The sequence below is a fragment of the Zingiber officinale genome, chromosome 4A (assembly GCF_018446385.1).
Source record: "Zingiber officinale cultivar Zhangliang chromosome 4A, Zo_v1.1, whole genome shotgun sequence".
NCBI classification, from domain to species: Eukaryota; Viridiplantae; Streptophyta; class Magnoliopsida; order Zingiberales; family Zingiberaceae; genus Zingiber; species Zingiber officinale.
In genome coordinates, this window is record NC_055992.1 from 138,108,100 (window position 1) to 138,126,085 (window position 17,986).

The 17,986-nt window shown below is 36.4% G+C and overlaps 2 protein-coding genes across 2 annotated transcripts; both read right to left on the minus strand.

Annotated features, from left to right (window-relative positions):
• Window positions 1-31: 31 nt before the first annotated feature.
• On the minus strand, window positions 32-7,632 carry LOC121971427 (mRNA-decapping enzyme-like protein). The gene is made up of 8 exons (XM_042522686.1): window positions 7,206-7,632; window positions 7,054-7,094; window positions 5,770-5,819; window positions 3,770-3,914; window positions 2,878-2,931; window positions 2,174-2,294; window positions 1,545-2,006; window positions 32-297 (listed from the first exon to the last, which is right to left on the minus strand). The coding sequence occupies exons 1-8, from the start codon at window positions 7,362-7,364 to the stop codon at window positions 241-243; spliced, it is 1,089 nt and encodes a 362-aa protein (XP_042378620.1). The 5' UTR covers window positions 7,365-7,632; the 3' UTR covers window positions 32-240.
• A 437-nt stretch (window positions 7,633-8,069) lies between these two features.
• LOC121971428 (vesicle-associated membrane protein 714-like) lies at window positions 8,070-11,053 on the minus strand. Its single transcript, XM_042522687.1, has 4 exons — window positions 10,724-11,053; window positions 9,389-9,579; window positions 8,539-8,702; window positions 8,070-8,421 (listed from the first exon to the last, which is right to left on the minus strand). The coding sequence occupies exons 1-4, from the start codon at window positions 10,938-10,940 to the stop codon at window positions 8,328-8,330; spliced, it is 666 nt and encodes a 221-aa protein (XP_042378621.1). The 5' UTR covers window positions 10,941-11,053; the 3' UTR covers window positions 8,070-8,327.
• Window positions 11,054-17,986: the final 6,933 nt, after the last annotated feature.

Consider the following 17,986-nt stretch of genomic DNA (forward strand, 5'->3'; position numbering starts at 1 on the left):
TGAAAAGAATGTTTCCATCTTCCAAGTTGAGTTTTAACCAACAAAAACCCACTAGATTATGAATAACACAACACAGAAAGTGAGAGATTGCAGTATTCCATCCATATACAAATTGCAAAAGATAATAGTAACAGAAGTTCCTTGTGCCTTCACTGATAGGTAATTTTTTACAGGAACTACAAGAAACAGCCGCATGATGCAGTGGACCAGGCTCAACCCCATTCACCAATGTCTGATTGTTCATGAATAATGTGCATTTAGCATCTCTCGATAGACGATGTCGATGAAATCATTATTCTTTAGGAAAAAAATGTAAATCAGATTAGTATAATCCATGAGCAAACTAAACAAAAATTTGATCAAAGGAAATGCAAACAGAGTCGAGATGAACATCTCAGAATTCCATTTTTTTTGTTCCGTATTGAAAGCTCATTTTACCTACCAAACGCCAAAAATTTGCAGAAATGTTTTCAGCAAAGCATTTGCTAAAATGTAATAGTTCAACATAATAAAAAAAACTAGTCAAATCTTAAAGTTTATTTCATGCCATTACTAGCAAGAAATCACAGAAGCATTATTAAACTGTTGATGGCAAAATCAACTCTCAACTGAAAAGTTAGTTTAAAGGAATCAAAAATAAATATTAATGGTATTGCCAAGGATATAGATATGACTAGAAAAGGCATAGTGGCCTACATCTAAAATAAAATCCCTTGTTGCTTCACATATCTTCACAAAAATATGATATCGTCCACTTTGAACTTAAGCCCTCGTGGTTTTATTTTTGAACTATACCCAAAAGGTCTCATGCCAACGGAGATATTATCCACCACTACTCTCATGGTCCCAACCTCCCCACAAACATCCGATGACTTGCTCCGGGCCTCCCCGCAACTTCGTTCAAGGTCACCCCACATGACATTTGGTCTAGATTATGGCTCTGATACCATTTGTTAGGATCGAAAGAATGCACATATCTTCACAATGATATGATATTATCCACTTTGGGCCTAAGCCTCATGACTTTATTCTTAGGCTCAACCCAAAAGGTCTTATATCAATAAAGATATCTTACTTTTAAATCCATGATCTTTTCTATATCTTTCTAATGTAGGACTTTGATTGTATCCCCAACATTACTTTTACAAAAGAAATCAATATAAGCAATCAAACCACAACGACTAATTTAACAAATGATAGAGCCAGTAAAATGAGATGTTTGTAGGACAAAACAAGAACGAGGGAGGAAAGCTAGGGATTCCTAGGTGTATAAAGAAACAAAAAGGTAACAACTAGCATCAACGACCAAAAAAAAAACGAAAACAATTATGATCAGAAAAAAGAAAGGTTTTATAGACAGTGTTCAGACAAAGTTATATCAACATAGTTCCAACTTTGGTGTGAAGGTAACTGGGAAAGTATGGAGACAAAAAAAATGCGAATGTTGCATCAGTAAAAGAATGGACATGACTTAGAGATAATTTATCTTAGGTCAGGACCTACGGTAAATGCAAACACACACACGCAAACAAAAAAAAAATTACCTGAACAAGCCTCGATAGTGCATCACGGACTTTGTCTCTCGTGATAACTGGTGCAAGGTTTGGAACAGGAGTGAGAGATGCAGATGGGGCAGGTGGTGGAAAGGGTTGAAGTAATGGAGTTCCATATGGCCGCTGCATTGCAACTGGAGGATGGAAGGGAGGAGCAGTTAAAACCGAGGATGACACTGGAGGTACTAGTAGTGCAGAAGACACAGCTGGTGAGAAAAATGAAGGTTTCACTAGATTTGTAGCCTGCGTGCTATTTCCATTGCAAGATTCAAGGTTTTCCAGAGGTGGCATTAGAGGAATTGGTGAAGCTGAGGGAACAAGAATGGACTGAGTAGTTGGCAATGCAGTTGGGATAAGACTTGCCGCCTGAGTAACAACCGGAGCTGGTGCAGAGGCAAGAGGTGGCTGGCCACTAATTGATGAATTTGATGTGTTTCCCATGTTCATAGCATTCTGAAAAATCAAAACAATTATACGTACAGGTTATTTCAGAAATTATCTCCATCTTGAGTTACGCAATACTTAAAATATACAGGAATCTAAATAGATAAGAGACACTGAGAACCCTATAAATATGAATTAACATATAGGGAGTATAATAAAAGATACTTTTCACATACACTGAAAAAGTTCATAAAAGCATCATCAGGGACACTAGGAGTTGGTGTAGCTGATGTTGTTGGCTCAAGAGGGCCTTCAATGACAGATGAAGTGGGTACAGCTTCAAGCTCCTCAAATTCGCTGTTACAAGAAAAGAAGGGGAAAAAAAAATCATCCAAACAGTCACATAACAATATCAGCATCTATACAAATGCAAGAAACCAAAAAGCTAAGATTTTATCAAATCATGAAATCCATGCTAGCAACCATCAAAAAACATGTTGACATCAGTGAATCACTTGAACTGTGCAAGCATACTAGTCAACACTCTAGCATCATGAGAAAGTAACAAATAAATACCACGGTCAACAACAGAAATTTCCTGCCACTGGACTGTGTTGATAGAAACATTAAAAGTTAGGCTGCTAATCACCAAAATTATCATTGCTTTTAGTAATTTTTCATGAGACTTGGAACAATTCAATTAGCAAGGTTCAACATTTTGTCAAAAATACTAAAAAAAGTTCAGCGTGGAATGACCTAAAGAACATATTAATTAATATTCTAAAGGAGTCTAAAGGAATCACGGTTAAGGAATTGCAGCATTCAATGTTGTAATTGATAGTGTGCTAAAAGAATTATCATCACTCTAAAAGACAAAAAAAAATTAATAAAAGAACTTATGTGCTGTTAGGAATGAATAACAAATGGATAATAGAAGTACCTTTTAGAAGAGACCTTAGGTTTTGGAGGTACTTTTGAATAGGCATTCAGTATCCTGAATAAAAATGAATTGTATCAGTAGAAAGAATCATAATAAATGAAAATAACTAATGTAGTTCATGTCGGATGCATAATAAATTCTTACCTCCTTGATAAAGAAACTACCTAGGGGTGTGTGTCTGTGTACAATACACAAATAAATACAACGAAAAAACAAATTGTATCCTATTTCTGTGGATTATCAGTAATTCTTGCAAGTTTGTCTAGATTAGCTAGAATGGAATTTAATTCACAGCTACTTTTGGATATAGCAAATATGTCAACATCAAATGGCCAAAAAAGGTAGAGAGACAGTAGCTAGCGACAATCATAATTCAATCAGATGCAGACATAGTTGCCCTAAACTAGTAAAAACTGCAAGTCATGTATCCTATCCATGACACAAGCTGATTCCAGTTAACCCTGGTATATTCTTCCAACTCAATGATTTTTTTAAATGATTCCTTTTGTATTTTTTTTTTCATCATATCTTTATTTGCTTGAATCCTTTCAGAACTTTCAGCTATTTGAAAAAAAAAATATATTGAAGAAAAAGAATTCTATAAAACATGCTGCCGTAATTATTTAATTACAGCATTTTATGTCTTTCTTTCAGGTCCGTGTTTTGTGTTCTTATTATAAACTTGCTCAGTTGCCAAGGCCATAGCTCCCAAGTAATCTCAATCTTGTTCTATGAATCATAAAGGATAGATTTCAACCAAATCATTTAGAATTTGCATTTTTAATATCTTTAAGATATAATAGAATATATGAGAAAATCCTGCGAAAGTGAAGAAAAGAAAACTTTCATATTATAATCATTCTAGAAGCACCTTCAAAAATCCCAAACCAACCTGCTAAAAAGATTTGCCACTGCTTCACAATCTGGTGAATTGTAAAACCATATGCCATTGACTTCTTGAGCTGCATTTCGGTATAAAAGATATGGAACCTGGACTTCATACTCAAAATCCCCCAAAAGATCCTCAACCAGATTATCTGTTGAAAGAAAAGAAGCACATAAAAAAAAGGCAACCTGGTGATGAAAATTCATCAATTATCAAATACATACATATATGAGCTTACTATTATTGAATTTCTAAATTTCAAGTCAATGAATTACCATCAGGTGCAAACAACAAAGATCAAAACTGTCACTTGGTTAATAAAAACAATTGAACCTGTTGAAGTACTTTCTTTAGCTTCTGATATTTGTCCCCACAGTTGTCCAGTTGGCTAGAGAATGATATATTTGCTACAATGGGACAGGGATCAATTTCCGACGGGCGCATGCCCTCAGAGAAAAACTCCTTCCACCCCCTAGCTACTTGGCGGTCAGCTATAAACTAACCCCATGATTTATCTCCCTTCACATAATCTGAGAATGGGCTGTGAGAGGCGCTGAGCGTAATCACCGTTTACTACAATTAAGCTTCCGATATTTATACAGTGCAATACTTTTACGAATAAGGAAACCATATCTTCTAATCTAGAAAAACAACAATCATTCGCCTACTGTTTTTCTAAATTTGCATTTCAGTATTTTCAATCAGCTCATGCATAGAACCCAAATCAAATCATAAGCACACACTTCAGCATGGAATATACTAAAAAATTAACAAATTACAACAGTAGCTGATAGCTAAATTCGAGCCTGCTTATACTTCCAAATGAAATAAACTTATTTAATTGATTATAAGCTTGGAACTTAGTAGTGCATAAGTGATCAATCAATGACAATAAAAAAAAGCTACATGGATCTTTTAAATTGTTGAAAATTAATTTTGTTAAGGGTGTAATTGATGACTGTTACTGGATTTAACCAAGGCTTGCTGTCTTTAATTAATTAAAAAAAATAGAGCTAACTACATCATATCGACCTATTCCGGTAATGAAGAATGATATGGACTCTAGATGCATGGACAAAAATGTTAGAGTGCCTAAACAAAGCCAAGAAGGATAAACTAGCAATCCTTACTCTCTTCACAGTAACATCTCCCTCTGATAAAATAAAATAAAGTGGAACTCAATATTATAATTTTAGGAAGTTCAATTAAACAATTAATAATGATTAACAATGTTAGGGACAGAGGGTAAAAAGTATTACTTACAATAATCAAAAGAGATCCAAATGTCCTTGGATCACCGAAGATGTGGCTGTATATCCAGCACAATAGAGGAAAAACAATAACACTTGTTGTTGTTGTCACAGGATATTGTTGTGTAGGAGAGTTGAGCTGAAGTGGACGTTTGTAATTGCTAAGAAACAGTCTTCTTGGCAATTCCATACTTTCTTCTTGTTTATATATTGTACTTCCTACAGTCTCCTTCAAGAGTTGGTTTTCAAAGATGTGAAAAAGCAAGGTAGATAATTCTCTACAAATCTATAAGCTAAAACTGGGTGTTCAACCCTTGTTCACTGCCTAATTTACAAGCTCACTTGATGCTCACCCATTCATCATTCCTTAGCACTCACACTTGCACCATCAAGAAATCCATGTCTTTGTTTACTCTACCCTAATGCCTTCATCATTTCTTAGCACTCAAAATCACATCATGAAGCAATCCATATTTTATTTACTCTGCTTAAAATGACTTCCCCACTGGAAAAACCACAATAATATCACCAATCAACTATGCATGACCTAGAAAGAAATATTGAACCAAGATAACCACAGGAACTTACAAGAGACCAACAAAACATCTACAAAAAAGACTTTTCATTTGCTTTCTCATTACTACAATTATATAAATAACATATGTGGTAAGACAAAACTACCAAAAATGTAAAATAATAATAAGAAAAATAATAATAAATTCCAAGCATGTGACATTAACATGGCAGATTTCTAACCTGTGTTACGTCTATTCATCACGATGAACTGAAATCTGGGTTGTGTATTCCTGCAAATACATAATATTTTTTTTATACTTATCAATTAAAAAAAAACAAATTCATAATTCAAGGAAAATTATGACAAGGCAAAATTTTAATCAGCACTTGAAGGGAGAAAATTAAACCAACTGCTCCATTCTAATTATAAATTTGTAATTGCAATTTGACTTACAAAACATGAACAAGCCTCATTTACAAATCATAATTAGCTTGCAAATTAACTCACGAAAATCCAAAACTAATTTTATGGATCTTACTGTGTCAAGTCCATGAGTGTGTTTCCTTTTCCCAACCTTAACCTTAGGGGTATAAAGTGTGTAGGTGGATTTTTTGGATTTCCTGGAAAAGCTTATCCATGGTTGCTACAATCACATCAAAGGTTGTGATGAATTCAATTAATAAGTAAGCAACGCATTGTGCATATTTTGGCACAATTTGTCTAGGAAAGCCGTGAAGAATAGGGTGTCTAATGTTTCATACGATACCAATTGAATTTGATAGGAATTTTTTACTTGGTTGATTAGAAATGAAATGAGGTAAATGGAACCTACAACTGGAACTTTGGATTATATCAGTCATGTTCTAGTTTTTATATGGAAGAGGGAATACAGGGCACAAACATCTCAAGTTGTAAGCATGTGTTTGCAAGTGGGCATCATTTAGGGGGAAAGAAAAGAAAAATGGTATCAGAGTTGCAACTTCTAGCCCATGGAAGTTGCCTCAACTGTAGTGGATGTGAAGATTGAAGCTCCATAATAATGTGTGCTGACAAGTATCAAACTAACTACCTCAAGCAACATATTGAGGAAAATAAGCAGCTAAATGAGATTGATCTACAAATGCCTGAACTAAGGGGAAGGTTATAGTATGCGTTGGCATTGCCAGATGTGTGAGGCTGGTTGAGAGGATTTGAGAGAGTGAATTGACACTCAACTCTCATTTGGAGGGTACTAGCACCATTTGAGGGTAACTAAAGGCTAGGAGGACCATCATATAACAGCAAACAACTTCTCCACACACGTGTTCCCCTAGATATTCTTTTCTCGATTAGGCTGTATGAGTTATGTTCATATTCTCTTCCTTTAGATCTATTGGTATCGCCCATGCTAGCTCCTACATGGTCTGCCCATCAAACTGCTTATATCCAACAACATGTTGTATCTTTGAACAATTTGAGTAAACACCTCAACAGCAAGCAAGACTAACAACACAAAATATCTCAGAAGCGGGATTCCCAATTACCTCTTGATGACGAAAAAGGATCCTTCAACATCTTTACGACTCTGAAGGAAACGAAACAAAATAACCCTAGATCAGACGAGATAAAGCCAGCCAAAGGACAGCCGAAACGTAATCGAATAATTAAGGATTGAAGAATGTCAATCTCAACTCACCCACTGGTTGAGCTCGATGCTGAACTCGTAGAGGGTGACATGTGCGGCGGTCATAAGGATCTCCTCCACGAAGGGATCGATGCGCTGCAGTACCGTAAGGTTGAGGACCTTGGTGTTGTTCTGGTCCAGATTCGGCATCAGCTTCCCGCTCTGCGCCATCCCCTCGGCACCCGACCAAACCCTAATAGAGAAGAAACGCGGGCAGCAATTCGAGCAACGCTCGATCGAAGAATAGCTGGGGCGAAAGAAATGTGTGCGAGATCAGCGCGAGAGAGATCGAGATGCGACGAATCTTGCGCCTCCCTTCGAAGAGTGTGCAGTTGGAATTTGTTGAAGTCGAGTCGAGGTGACGCGAGGCGATCGAGAGAGCGAGATGAATAAATTGAGGAACGAGATGGGAGAGTTCCAATGGGCCATGGAATGAATACCTTCTTCGTGATTGGAGGACCCTACGGAACGAATTGTAAATACCGGTCTGGATTACCCACCGTTCTTCTGAATGGTTTGGGTAGATTAATCATTATTGTTAGCTTCTTAATTATAAGTTTTATATAACAAATTTTTATTTTAATTAAAAAATGAAGATATATATTTTATTTCTAAGCATCATATATTTTTATTTTATTTTATTTTTCAGTTAAATATATAGTAAGACAAGCAAACTGCGACTAATACGGGAAAAACAAAGGATAAATTGTAAACTCTTCAACAAACCAATAGCCCCCAACATCGAGCACACGAGCTCTCACGGCGACAAGCCAATGGATCTACCCAGTCACACCAAAGAAAGCATACATGGATTGAAAAAGGCATATCGAATGAATCGATACGATAGAACAAAGTGAATGTATGTAAGATTTCCCAAACAAATAACTTCGAATGATTATACACCAACCAAACCTTCATTACACTAAGTGATCGGAATAAATATGCAATATTCGAAATCAAGGCACGAACAGGAAGAACAGCTGGTTTATTTACTAGGCTTTGTGCATTAGGAAACCAGTAGAGGAATGTGAACTACTCACTATACCTAACAAGTTCTCATTCGAGCTTGCAACAAAAAGGCAAATTAATATACACAGCGGTGACATTGTTCTCCACTATGGAATTCGATCAAACCTATTTTGGCCGGCATGATGGAAGAGTGATGCCGCCGCAGCAAGCTGCTACGATTATGTACAGCAACAGAATGATTGAAAATGTCAACACAGCTCTGCAGGGATACCAAAGATTCAGTGAGATCGTGCTCTGAGATATTATCGCCATAGAAGAATCAATTTCTTAAAATTTAGGTCATAATTATCATAACATCAGAGGTTGAGATGCTCACAAAAGTTTGGCATTTTTCATCCATAGAGCTTGCCGCAGACGTCTGGATTGCTTCTTGAAATGGAAAGCGCTATCTTGCATGGTAGCAGTCTTGTCCACAAGAAGTGCAAGGCGATCACCCCTGTCCAGTATCTTCTCGATATTGTCCACCATTATAGTGTGTATCTGTGAATTTTGGGTCGATAAGTCAAAATAAGAACATATTGTGTAGAAGAATCAACCAAAAGTTCAAACAGCATAGCAATCCAAAACCTGTGAGAAATCCAAAAATACCAAAGCGAGAAGATAGAAGTCATTTGAAAAAGGACATATCGACTCCATGTAAAACCAATGTATCAAGAAGTTGCCAACTAGTAGCAATGTCATCACGGAATAATGAACTACAACTTCATATAATAAATGAGTTTGAAGTAACTCCAAAAAATAAAATATGAAGTATTAAAATATCAATCACGCATCAAACTCCAAAGACCATAGTGGAGCCATATATAGACATTTGTTTGATGATTAAACAACTATACCATCTTACTATGTAAAGACTATGGCACAAGAAGAACAAAAGTTGTGCAACATCTAGAGATGAAATAGATGATTGATTCATTGGAGCAATAAGCAAGTAAAGAACCTCACTATGCCAACTGACTTTGAACAAAAAGAGAAACAAGAAGCAGATATGCTTTCAAAAAATAAGAATTGAAAATTTCCTAGAAAATCAGAATCTCGATATTTTCATTGTTCTTTTAACAATCAACTATAATATATCTACAATTCTCACAGAATCACAAGAGAGGAACAGACACAAGTTATTTAAACACACAAATATAGGTCTCCATTGGTTTTTTGCAACTTGCCTCACTAACTTCACCTCGGACACGGTTAAGTGTGTCAGAGCTTGGATTGCTAGAGAAGAATTCCATTTGCTGATGTAGCACCCTTGAAAATTCATCATTCATTGAATAAGCTAGCGCTGAATGAGCTACTTTGCCATAGTTTCTCATGAATCTCATGTGAATATCCTCCAAATACATAAAAGGAATCCTCCCTGCAATCAAAAAATCCTCTAGTTGAAGCAATAATCAACAGAAATCATAGATCTTAAAAGTTGGCACATTGATAAAATAAAGTAAAAAAGCTTTTATGTACTAAATAAAGTATATCTGAAAGATATAACACATTTCTAATTTATGCAAAATCAGATTCTGCAAGGGAACCATGTGAAAGTGTTTAATAGACCTCTCTTTATGAACTTGATCTATGTTAGTTAAACACTATAATTTAGAACAATGTTATCCATCCTAAGATCATCAAGGGCTATACAAATTTGTTCTCTTCAATAGAAAACGTATTCACCATGGAATGACATGGTAAAGTGATGTAATATGAAATGAACACATCAACTCATCAAAACATGAAGAGAAAAGGAGTGAGATAATATCATACTTCAAATATTTACTCAGCACAGAAATTATTATACTGAAATCGTTGAAAGTTTAGATATTGTGACACTAGTTAACATGGAAAACTAACATTCCTCAACTAGAAATCATAAATAGTCATCCATTATGTAATATTTAGAAGAAATAGTTTTTGACTATGTACCTGTTGAACTAGATTAAACTATTAAAGAGTATAAATAAAGGACAAAGAGTAAGTTCTTGGGCAATATGAGAAAAATTACATAATGTAATCCATCAAAGATATAGATACGAAATCTGTGTATTGGGTAGTGTGCCATCTCCAAATGAAATGTATAGACAATTACTTCCACTAGCAATAAGAAACTTCCACTATCAGAAAGAGGCAAGAGAAATTGTTGAGCTAAAACACATTGGAAGTACAATTCTTCTAAAACAAAAGTTCTCCTCTTAAGGAACTCTTCCAATGTCTGATCACCAGTTACCATATTTGCAATTTCAGAGAATACTCTTATAAAAACTTTAGAGATCTCGCTTATGTTCTCCAAGAAACCTTTAACATATAGACTTAGATGTCCATTCTAACAAATCCATGAGCAATAGTTCACAAACCATGCTATACAGTCTCTGCTGAGGTGATATTAAAATTACAAATACCTTAAATTGCGTAGAGTATCGAGGTCATTAAAAGAGCTACTTTTGTACGAAATCCAAAACCAAATGAAGAAAACCGTAAAGGGGGGAAAGCAAAAGCCGGAAGCTCGGACGCACTCCCAAACGTTTCGTTGGCCATGCAGAGGAAGGTGATCGCATCATCCCTGAGGACGTGAAATATGTAGCGATCCTGGGAGAAGCAGAGCCTGGAATCGGACTCCGGCGCCAGATTCTCCAGGATCCGGCGGGCGATGGCGCCGACGTTGCCGGTGACGGCGGAAAACTCCGCCAGCACCAGCGTTTTCCTCGCCACCACCGCGTATAGGATCGCCATGGCAGCAAACAATTTAGCGAAGGTCGAAATGCGCCGTTAGGGTTCGGGCGATCGAAGCCCCGCCTTCAATCGCCACCAGGAAGTCAATGCGCTGGGCGAGCAGTGGTTAAGAAAGAATTGTTACAAGATAATAATTTTTTTTTAAAAAAAAAAGGAAAATTTCGAGTTTATTATTATTATTATTATTATTATTATAATAAAACACCTCTTTATGCTGTTTCCTTTGACGGATAGATTGCGATTTCTAAACGGAAAGAAATCATAGCAAAATTGTGGAGCGAAAATCATTATAATTTTCATTAAAAGAGCTTTTTTTTTAAAAAAAAATGTCAAAATAACACCTAGTTTGCCGTTTTTTTTTAATTTCAAACAATACCCTTATTATGATATTATCACTATAATATATAACGAAATTACTTAAATTGGATCAAAATTTACTATGAGATCAAAATATTTTTTAATAACTAAATTAAAATTAGTTAAACTTAATCAAAATCACTTCAATTTAATTAAAATTAAATCAAAACTATTATAACCGCTATATCATAATTAAAATTATTTAAATTTAATCAAAATCACTTCCATTTAATTAAAATTAGGTCAAATTATTATACCAATTATGTCATAGTTACTATAATAATTTTGAATGGATTTTAATCAAATTAAAATGAATTTAATAAGTTGAAACAATTTTAAAAATAATTGTCTGTGTAATAAGTTTGATTAAATTTGTTTATTTTAACTTTTATATCTAACAATATTCTACCTATTAAGAGATATTTTTTTATTTTTGCCTAATTTTTTTGTTCTTTATTTGCATTGAAATTTTTGGAGAAGGAAAGATTTTTGAAAAGATTTGAGTCTAACCATTCTAGAGCAAAATTGAACATGACTAAAATTGGAGGGATATAGTTGTATAACCAGAAATATTTCTTCAATTAAATTATCTTTTTAGTACGCTGGCTAGAATTAATTGATACTTTGTATATTAAAAATAAAATTATCAAGTTGATGCTCATGATGCATTAATTCTTTCGGAGAAAAATCAATGAATAAAACTGAGTAAAGTGGAATAATTTTCTCTTATCATAAGCAGAGAAATAATTTAATGAATCAAGATAAGTCATAAATAACAACAACTTTGTATTATGCTCGTTAAAGCTATTGTTCAACTATTGAAGTTGTTATCACTTCATAAAACGTTTCAATAAGATAGTGAATATTTATCCTTCCTTCAATATTTAGTCATGATCTCCTATGAAAAACAAACAAATCTTCCATATGCAGGGTGACTACCTCATAGTTAACACAAAATAAAGAAATTTCATTTAGTAACAAATCACAACCATCATCTTTTATGGTTTACATTTGATATTTGCTTGATCTTACAAGAATCATGGCATTTATGATGTCTTGATCTTTTCTTTGCAAAACATACGACAAATTATTCATAACTTCCAAGATATTCTTCATTAAGTGCATCTTAAATAAAAATTCATATTTTTCGATTAATTCCAATAGATTATTTGTTTGCAACCTTTACTTGCGATCTTTTCACTCTTCAACAAATAAAAAGAAATCAATAACTGAATGATATAAGCATATCAAACTAACAATGTATTATAATGTGAACCCTAATGTGTGCTCTCATCTCTTTTTAATGTCATCTCTATTAGGTTGCAATGGTTGTAATAAAGTCCCACATTGAAAACACATGAAAAATGATGATGGACTTATAAAAAAAAGATATCTCCATTAGTATGAGACCTGTTAGGTAGAGCCTAAAAATAAAATAATGAGGGTTTGGTCTAAAATGGGAAATATCATATCATTGTAGAAATATTTAAATTCTTTTGGTCCTAACAATTGGTATCAGAGCCTCGACTGTCAGAAGGACTAATTGTCGACTGTGCACAAGAGACATGGTCCAATCGAGCCATGTGGGTGGAATATTGACATGTGATGAAGGGAGTAGGGGCTCCCATGTTTGGATCAAGATGATCAAATATTAGGCAAAGAAATCCTAGTTGTCACTAGACAAGAAAGACCTAGTAAGTCAGTTGGACCAAGGGATAAGGAAGCTCTAGTAGGTCAGTTGGATCAAGGGGCAGGAAAGTCATAATGGGTCAAGGACCAGATGACATCAAGTGGATAAGTTTTAGGGGGAAGTCCTTTATTTGAGGGGGATTGCTGGATTGTAATGGTTGCAAACAAAGTCCCACATTGAAAATATATGAAAAGGATCATGAATTTATAAGGAAAAAATATCTCCATTAGTATGAGGTCTTTTGGGTAGAACCCAAAAATAAAATCATAAGGGCTTAGGCCCAAAGTGGACCAATATCATACCATTGTAGAGATATCTTAATTCTTTTGGTCATAACAATCTCTTGATTCATACCTTGTCCAGTGAAGATAATGTAAGTACCTCGTGATAGTTTTGACTTGATTAACCAAGTCAAGTTAGGTCATGTGTATATATGATGTCTTATGTCTAAGTGTGTAGAAACTTGGGAGCACAAGAAGTCGAGTGAAAGACTCAACTAGCAAGAAGGATGGCACGGGAGAGAGTCAACAGGCTCGGTGCATCCGAGGGATGGAGTGTTGTAGAAAAGTATGTTGGCGGACGAGAAGGAGACGCGCGGCATTTTCGAGGAACAAAAATCGGAGCAAAAGCTTACTCGACAAGAAGGCCAAAAAATGGGTTTGGGTGAGCCACATTCCAGATAACCAAAATTACCTAAACTAACGGAGCTGGAACAGAGGAACTGAACAGTCAACAAGGAGTTGACTATCTAGGTGCCCAGACCCAGGGTGCCTCCGCAGGAGCCTACGTAAGCGAAGGTGTCTAGGCTCCCGGACCTAGTCCAAGCACCCGGACCAGTACAAATTTATCCAGATCGAGCCGTTGCAAGCCATTACAACGTGGATAAAGTTTTATCCACGCCCAAGTGCTCGGAGCTCTTCTAAGTGTCCAGAGCTGCTACGTTAGCAAACAGTCATATTTGACCAGTAGGTTATAAATAGAGTTCTGACCTAAGTAGTTAAGAACAACACTGACAAACGACCTTTATACTTCAATTTCTAGTTCTGTTCTCTACTGTTTTGTCCTTTTAACGTTGTAAGAGGCTACTCCGCCTTTAAAAGAAGAAGATTTTAGTGAGCTAGAGTTACCTTGGATTAGCAATCCTCTTATTGCAAATCAAGTAAATATTCTTTCCTTTTTCTTTATGTATTTACTTTCTGTTTGTTAACAAGTGTTTACCTAACTTAGTCCAAAGATTGAGAAAGTATATTCTTTTAATTTCAAGCAATTCACTCCCCTCTTGTCGACCACCCGGGGACCTACAATTGGTATTAAAGCAAGGACGCTTTAGAATGACTAACCTCTAACCGAAGTAAAGAAATCAATGGTCAGACCAAGTCTCAACCCGCCAAAGTTCGAGGGGAAGTTCGAGCACCAGAAACACCGAATGGAGGTATTCCTATGAACTGATTTTAAAATTCTCTTAATAATAAAATATGATTTTATAGTTCCTAAAGATCAACAAGGAGAGGAGAAAGAAGAAAATAAATAGACAAAGAAGGAACAAAGTGATTTCATAGCAAGTAGCAGAGCGGAATACCACTTGCTAAGTGTATTGTCGCTTCAAGAAGTCAACCACATCGGAAGCTACTCATCAGCCAAAGAACTCTAGGAAAAATTCCTAAAGCTCCATGAAGGAACATCCGAAGTGAAGCTAGCACGATGAGACCTTCTTCGAAATCAACTAACAAACATCCATCTGGAAAAAGGTGAGAAGGTAGTCTAACTATAAGCAAAGATCAAGGAACTGATCATCGAACTAGTCAACCTCGGTGAAAAGGTAACCAACCGGTACTCAGTACACTATGCGCTCAACGTCTTTCCGCAAAAACTACTTTTTGCATTGCGGAAACCCCGAAATTCCCATGCCACGGATCCGTGAGAAGAAATAAAATTTTGTAAGACTTTCACGTACGAGTTTTCTAAGCCTAGATCTACTTTAGATCTACAAGATAAGAATTTACCCTTGATGCGAAACCCTTCGCTAAATCCCGCTCGTCCACAGTTCGCCGGATCTCGAGAGTATCAAAGTAGATACTCTTCTATGTGTATCCACACAAGCAAGGAGGTGGAGAGAAACCACTAGGATGTGCTAGCACCCTTGATGGTCTCGGCAAGGAGGAGGAGAGGGAGAGAAGAGAAGAGAGCAATGAGGAAGAAGATGAAAATCAATTAGCACACAAAATGCACTAATTCACATCTTTAAGTGGTCGGCCACTTAATGGCTTGTAACCCCCATGGAATATCAAGAGTCAAGTCTCTTGATCTCCTCCATGAGGTGGCATTTGGTCAAGTCAAACTTGACCAAATGAAGAAGCCTTGATGATGTGGCATTGGTCAAGTCAAAGTCAAGTCAAAACTTGACTCTTCATCTTCCTACTTAAGTCAAGTCAAACTTGACCACTTCTCTCCCTTGGTTGATCTAATCTAACCATTAGTTCAAGTCAATTTTAATTTAATGAATCTCTATTCATTGAATTAAATTGACTCAATGAGTCTAAGTTCAAATTAGACTCATCTAACACATGAACCAAATTGAGTCCAACTCAATTAGCCTAATTTGGATTACTCTTAATCCAATTTGGTTCATCACATGAACCTAATCCTTTAGGTTCATCAAATGAACCTAATCTCCATCTAATTGCCCTTTGTGTGTGACCCTATAGGTTCTTATAACATTGGTAATGCTCCTAAATCCATTTAGAAGCATAAGTAATGAGCGGTATCTAGCAACACATCATTACTACCCAAGTTATAAGAATGTTGAGATCCAACATCACCTTGTGACTACTAATTGTGACTCTTCATAATATATATGACAAGTATCCTTCTATCATTGACATCTAGATTGATCAATGTGAGGCATAGACCGTGTCATCCTCTAATCAATCTAAATCTTGAATCCCAAGTAGACTCACTCAATCAAATGAGCTCAATATCTCATATTGACTCATTTGGGCATGGTCATGCACTTCGTGGTCTTACTCTATCAAGAATATCGATGTCACTCCCGTCATATAGGGGGGATAGATTCCATCTACATCACTCACATCCCTCCGCATAATTTGTTACATACCCAGTAATCGCCTTTATAGTCCACCCAGTTACGGGTGACGTTTGACGAAACCAAAGTATGTAACTCCTTATGTAGGGAACCATGGTGACTTCAGGTCCAAGGACTAATAGTCATAATTAAGTCACATGAGAAAGTATATGACACTCATATAACGATCCATGATACTTTCTCATGGCGGGTCATTCAGTATACATTCTCCAATGCATACCCATGTGTCAACTTGATATCTCCATATCCATGACTTGTGAGATCAAGTCATCGAGTTGACCTACATGCTAGTCTCGTCGCATTAACATTGTCCCTGAATGTTAATACTTGACTGGGAATGATTAAGAGTAGTGTTCCCTATATCATCTCACTATCGATTTAACCAATCGATTGATATAGGTAAGAACCTTCTACTCAATGACGCTATTATACTTAGTTATTTGGCACCAATATAAGTAAGTATAATAATCATAAACAAATGCCTTTATATACATAAGAAATATGATACAATGAGTTCATACAACAAACATCAAATGATTGACTCTAGGGCTCTAACTAACAATCTCCCACTAGCACTAGTGCCAATTAGTGTAGGCTCTAAGGCCTAATGACCTAGTGTGACCATCATGCTTTCTCTGTGCCAAAGCCTTGGTCAAGGGATCTGCGATGTTAGCCTCTGTGGGTACTCTACAAATCTTCACATCTCCTCTCTCGATAATCTCTCGAATGAGATGGAAGCGTCGTAGTATGTGTTTGGTCCGCTGGTGTGAGCGAGGTTCCTTAGCCTGTGCTATTGCTCCATTGTTATCACAATAGAGCTCTATGGGATCAGCTATGCTAAGAACCACCCCAAGCTCAGTAATGAACTTGCGGATCCAAACTGCCTCCTTTGATGCAACAATATACTCGACCTCTGTTGTAGAATCAACGACTGTGTCCTGCTTTGAACTCTTCCACTCACAAGACCACCATTTATGCAAAACACGAACCCCGATTGCGATCGATAATCATCTGGAAGCTGACATCACTGTAACCCTTTACAGCTAGCTCATCATCGCCTCCATATATCAAGAAATATTCTTTAGTGTTTCTCAAGTACTTAAGAATATTCTTGACTGCTATCCAGTGACTTTCACTTGGATCTGACTGGTATCTGCTCGTCATGCTCAAAGCATACGAAATATCAGGACGAGTACATAGCATGGCGTACATGATAGATTCTATGGCTGAAGCATAAGGGATCTGATCCATGCGGTCTCTCTCCTCTCTAGAAGAGGGACCTTGAGTCTTCGAAAGACTCACACCATGTGACATCGGCAGAAATCCCTTCTTGGAGTTTTGCATGGCAAACCAAAGTAATACCTTGTCAATGTATGTACTCTGACTTAGGCCAAGCAATCTCGTAGATCTATCTCTATAGATCTGTATGCCTAGAATGCGGGATGTTTCACCTAAGTCCTTCATTGAGAAACAAGTCCCTAGCCAAGTCTTGACAGACTGCAGCAAAGGGATGTCCTTCCCAATGAGTAGTATGTCATCCATATACAATATAAGGAAGACAATTGTGTTCCCTACAACCTTCTTGTAGACACAAGGTTCAACTTCATTCTTGATGAAACCAAACTGTTTGATCGCATCATCGAATCAAAGATTCCAGCTCCGAGAAGCTTGCTTTAGTCTATAAATGGACCTATGCAGCTTGCATACTCTGCCAGTATGCCGTGGATCTACAAAACCCTCAGGTTGTGTCATGTACACATCCTCGAGTAGGTTTCCATTCAGAAACGTGGTTTTGACATCCATCTGCCAGATCTCATAATCGTGGTATGCTGCAATAGCAAGCATGATCCGAATGGACTTAAACATCGCTACTGGAGAAAAGGTTTCATCATAGTC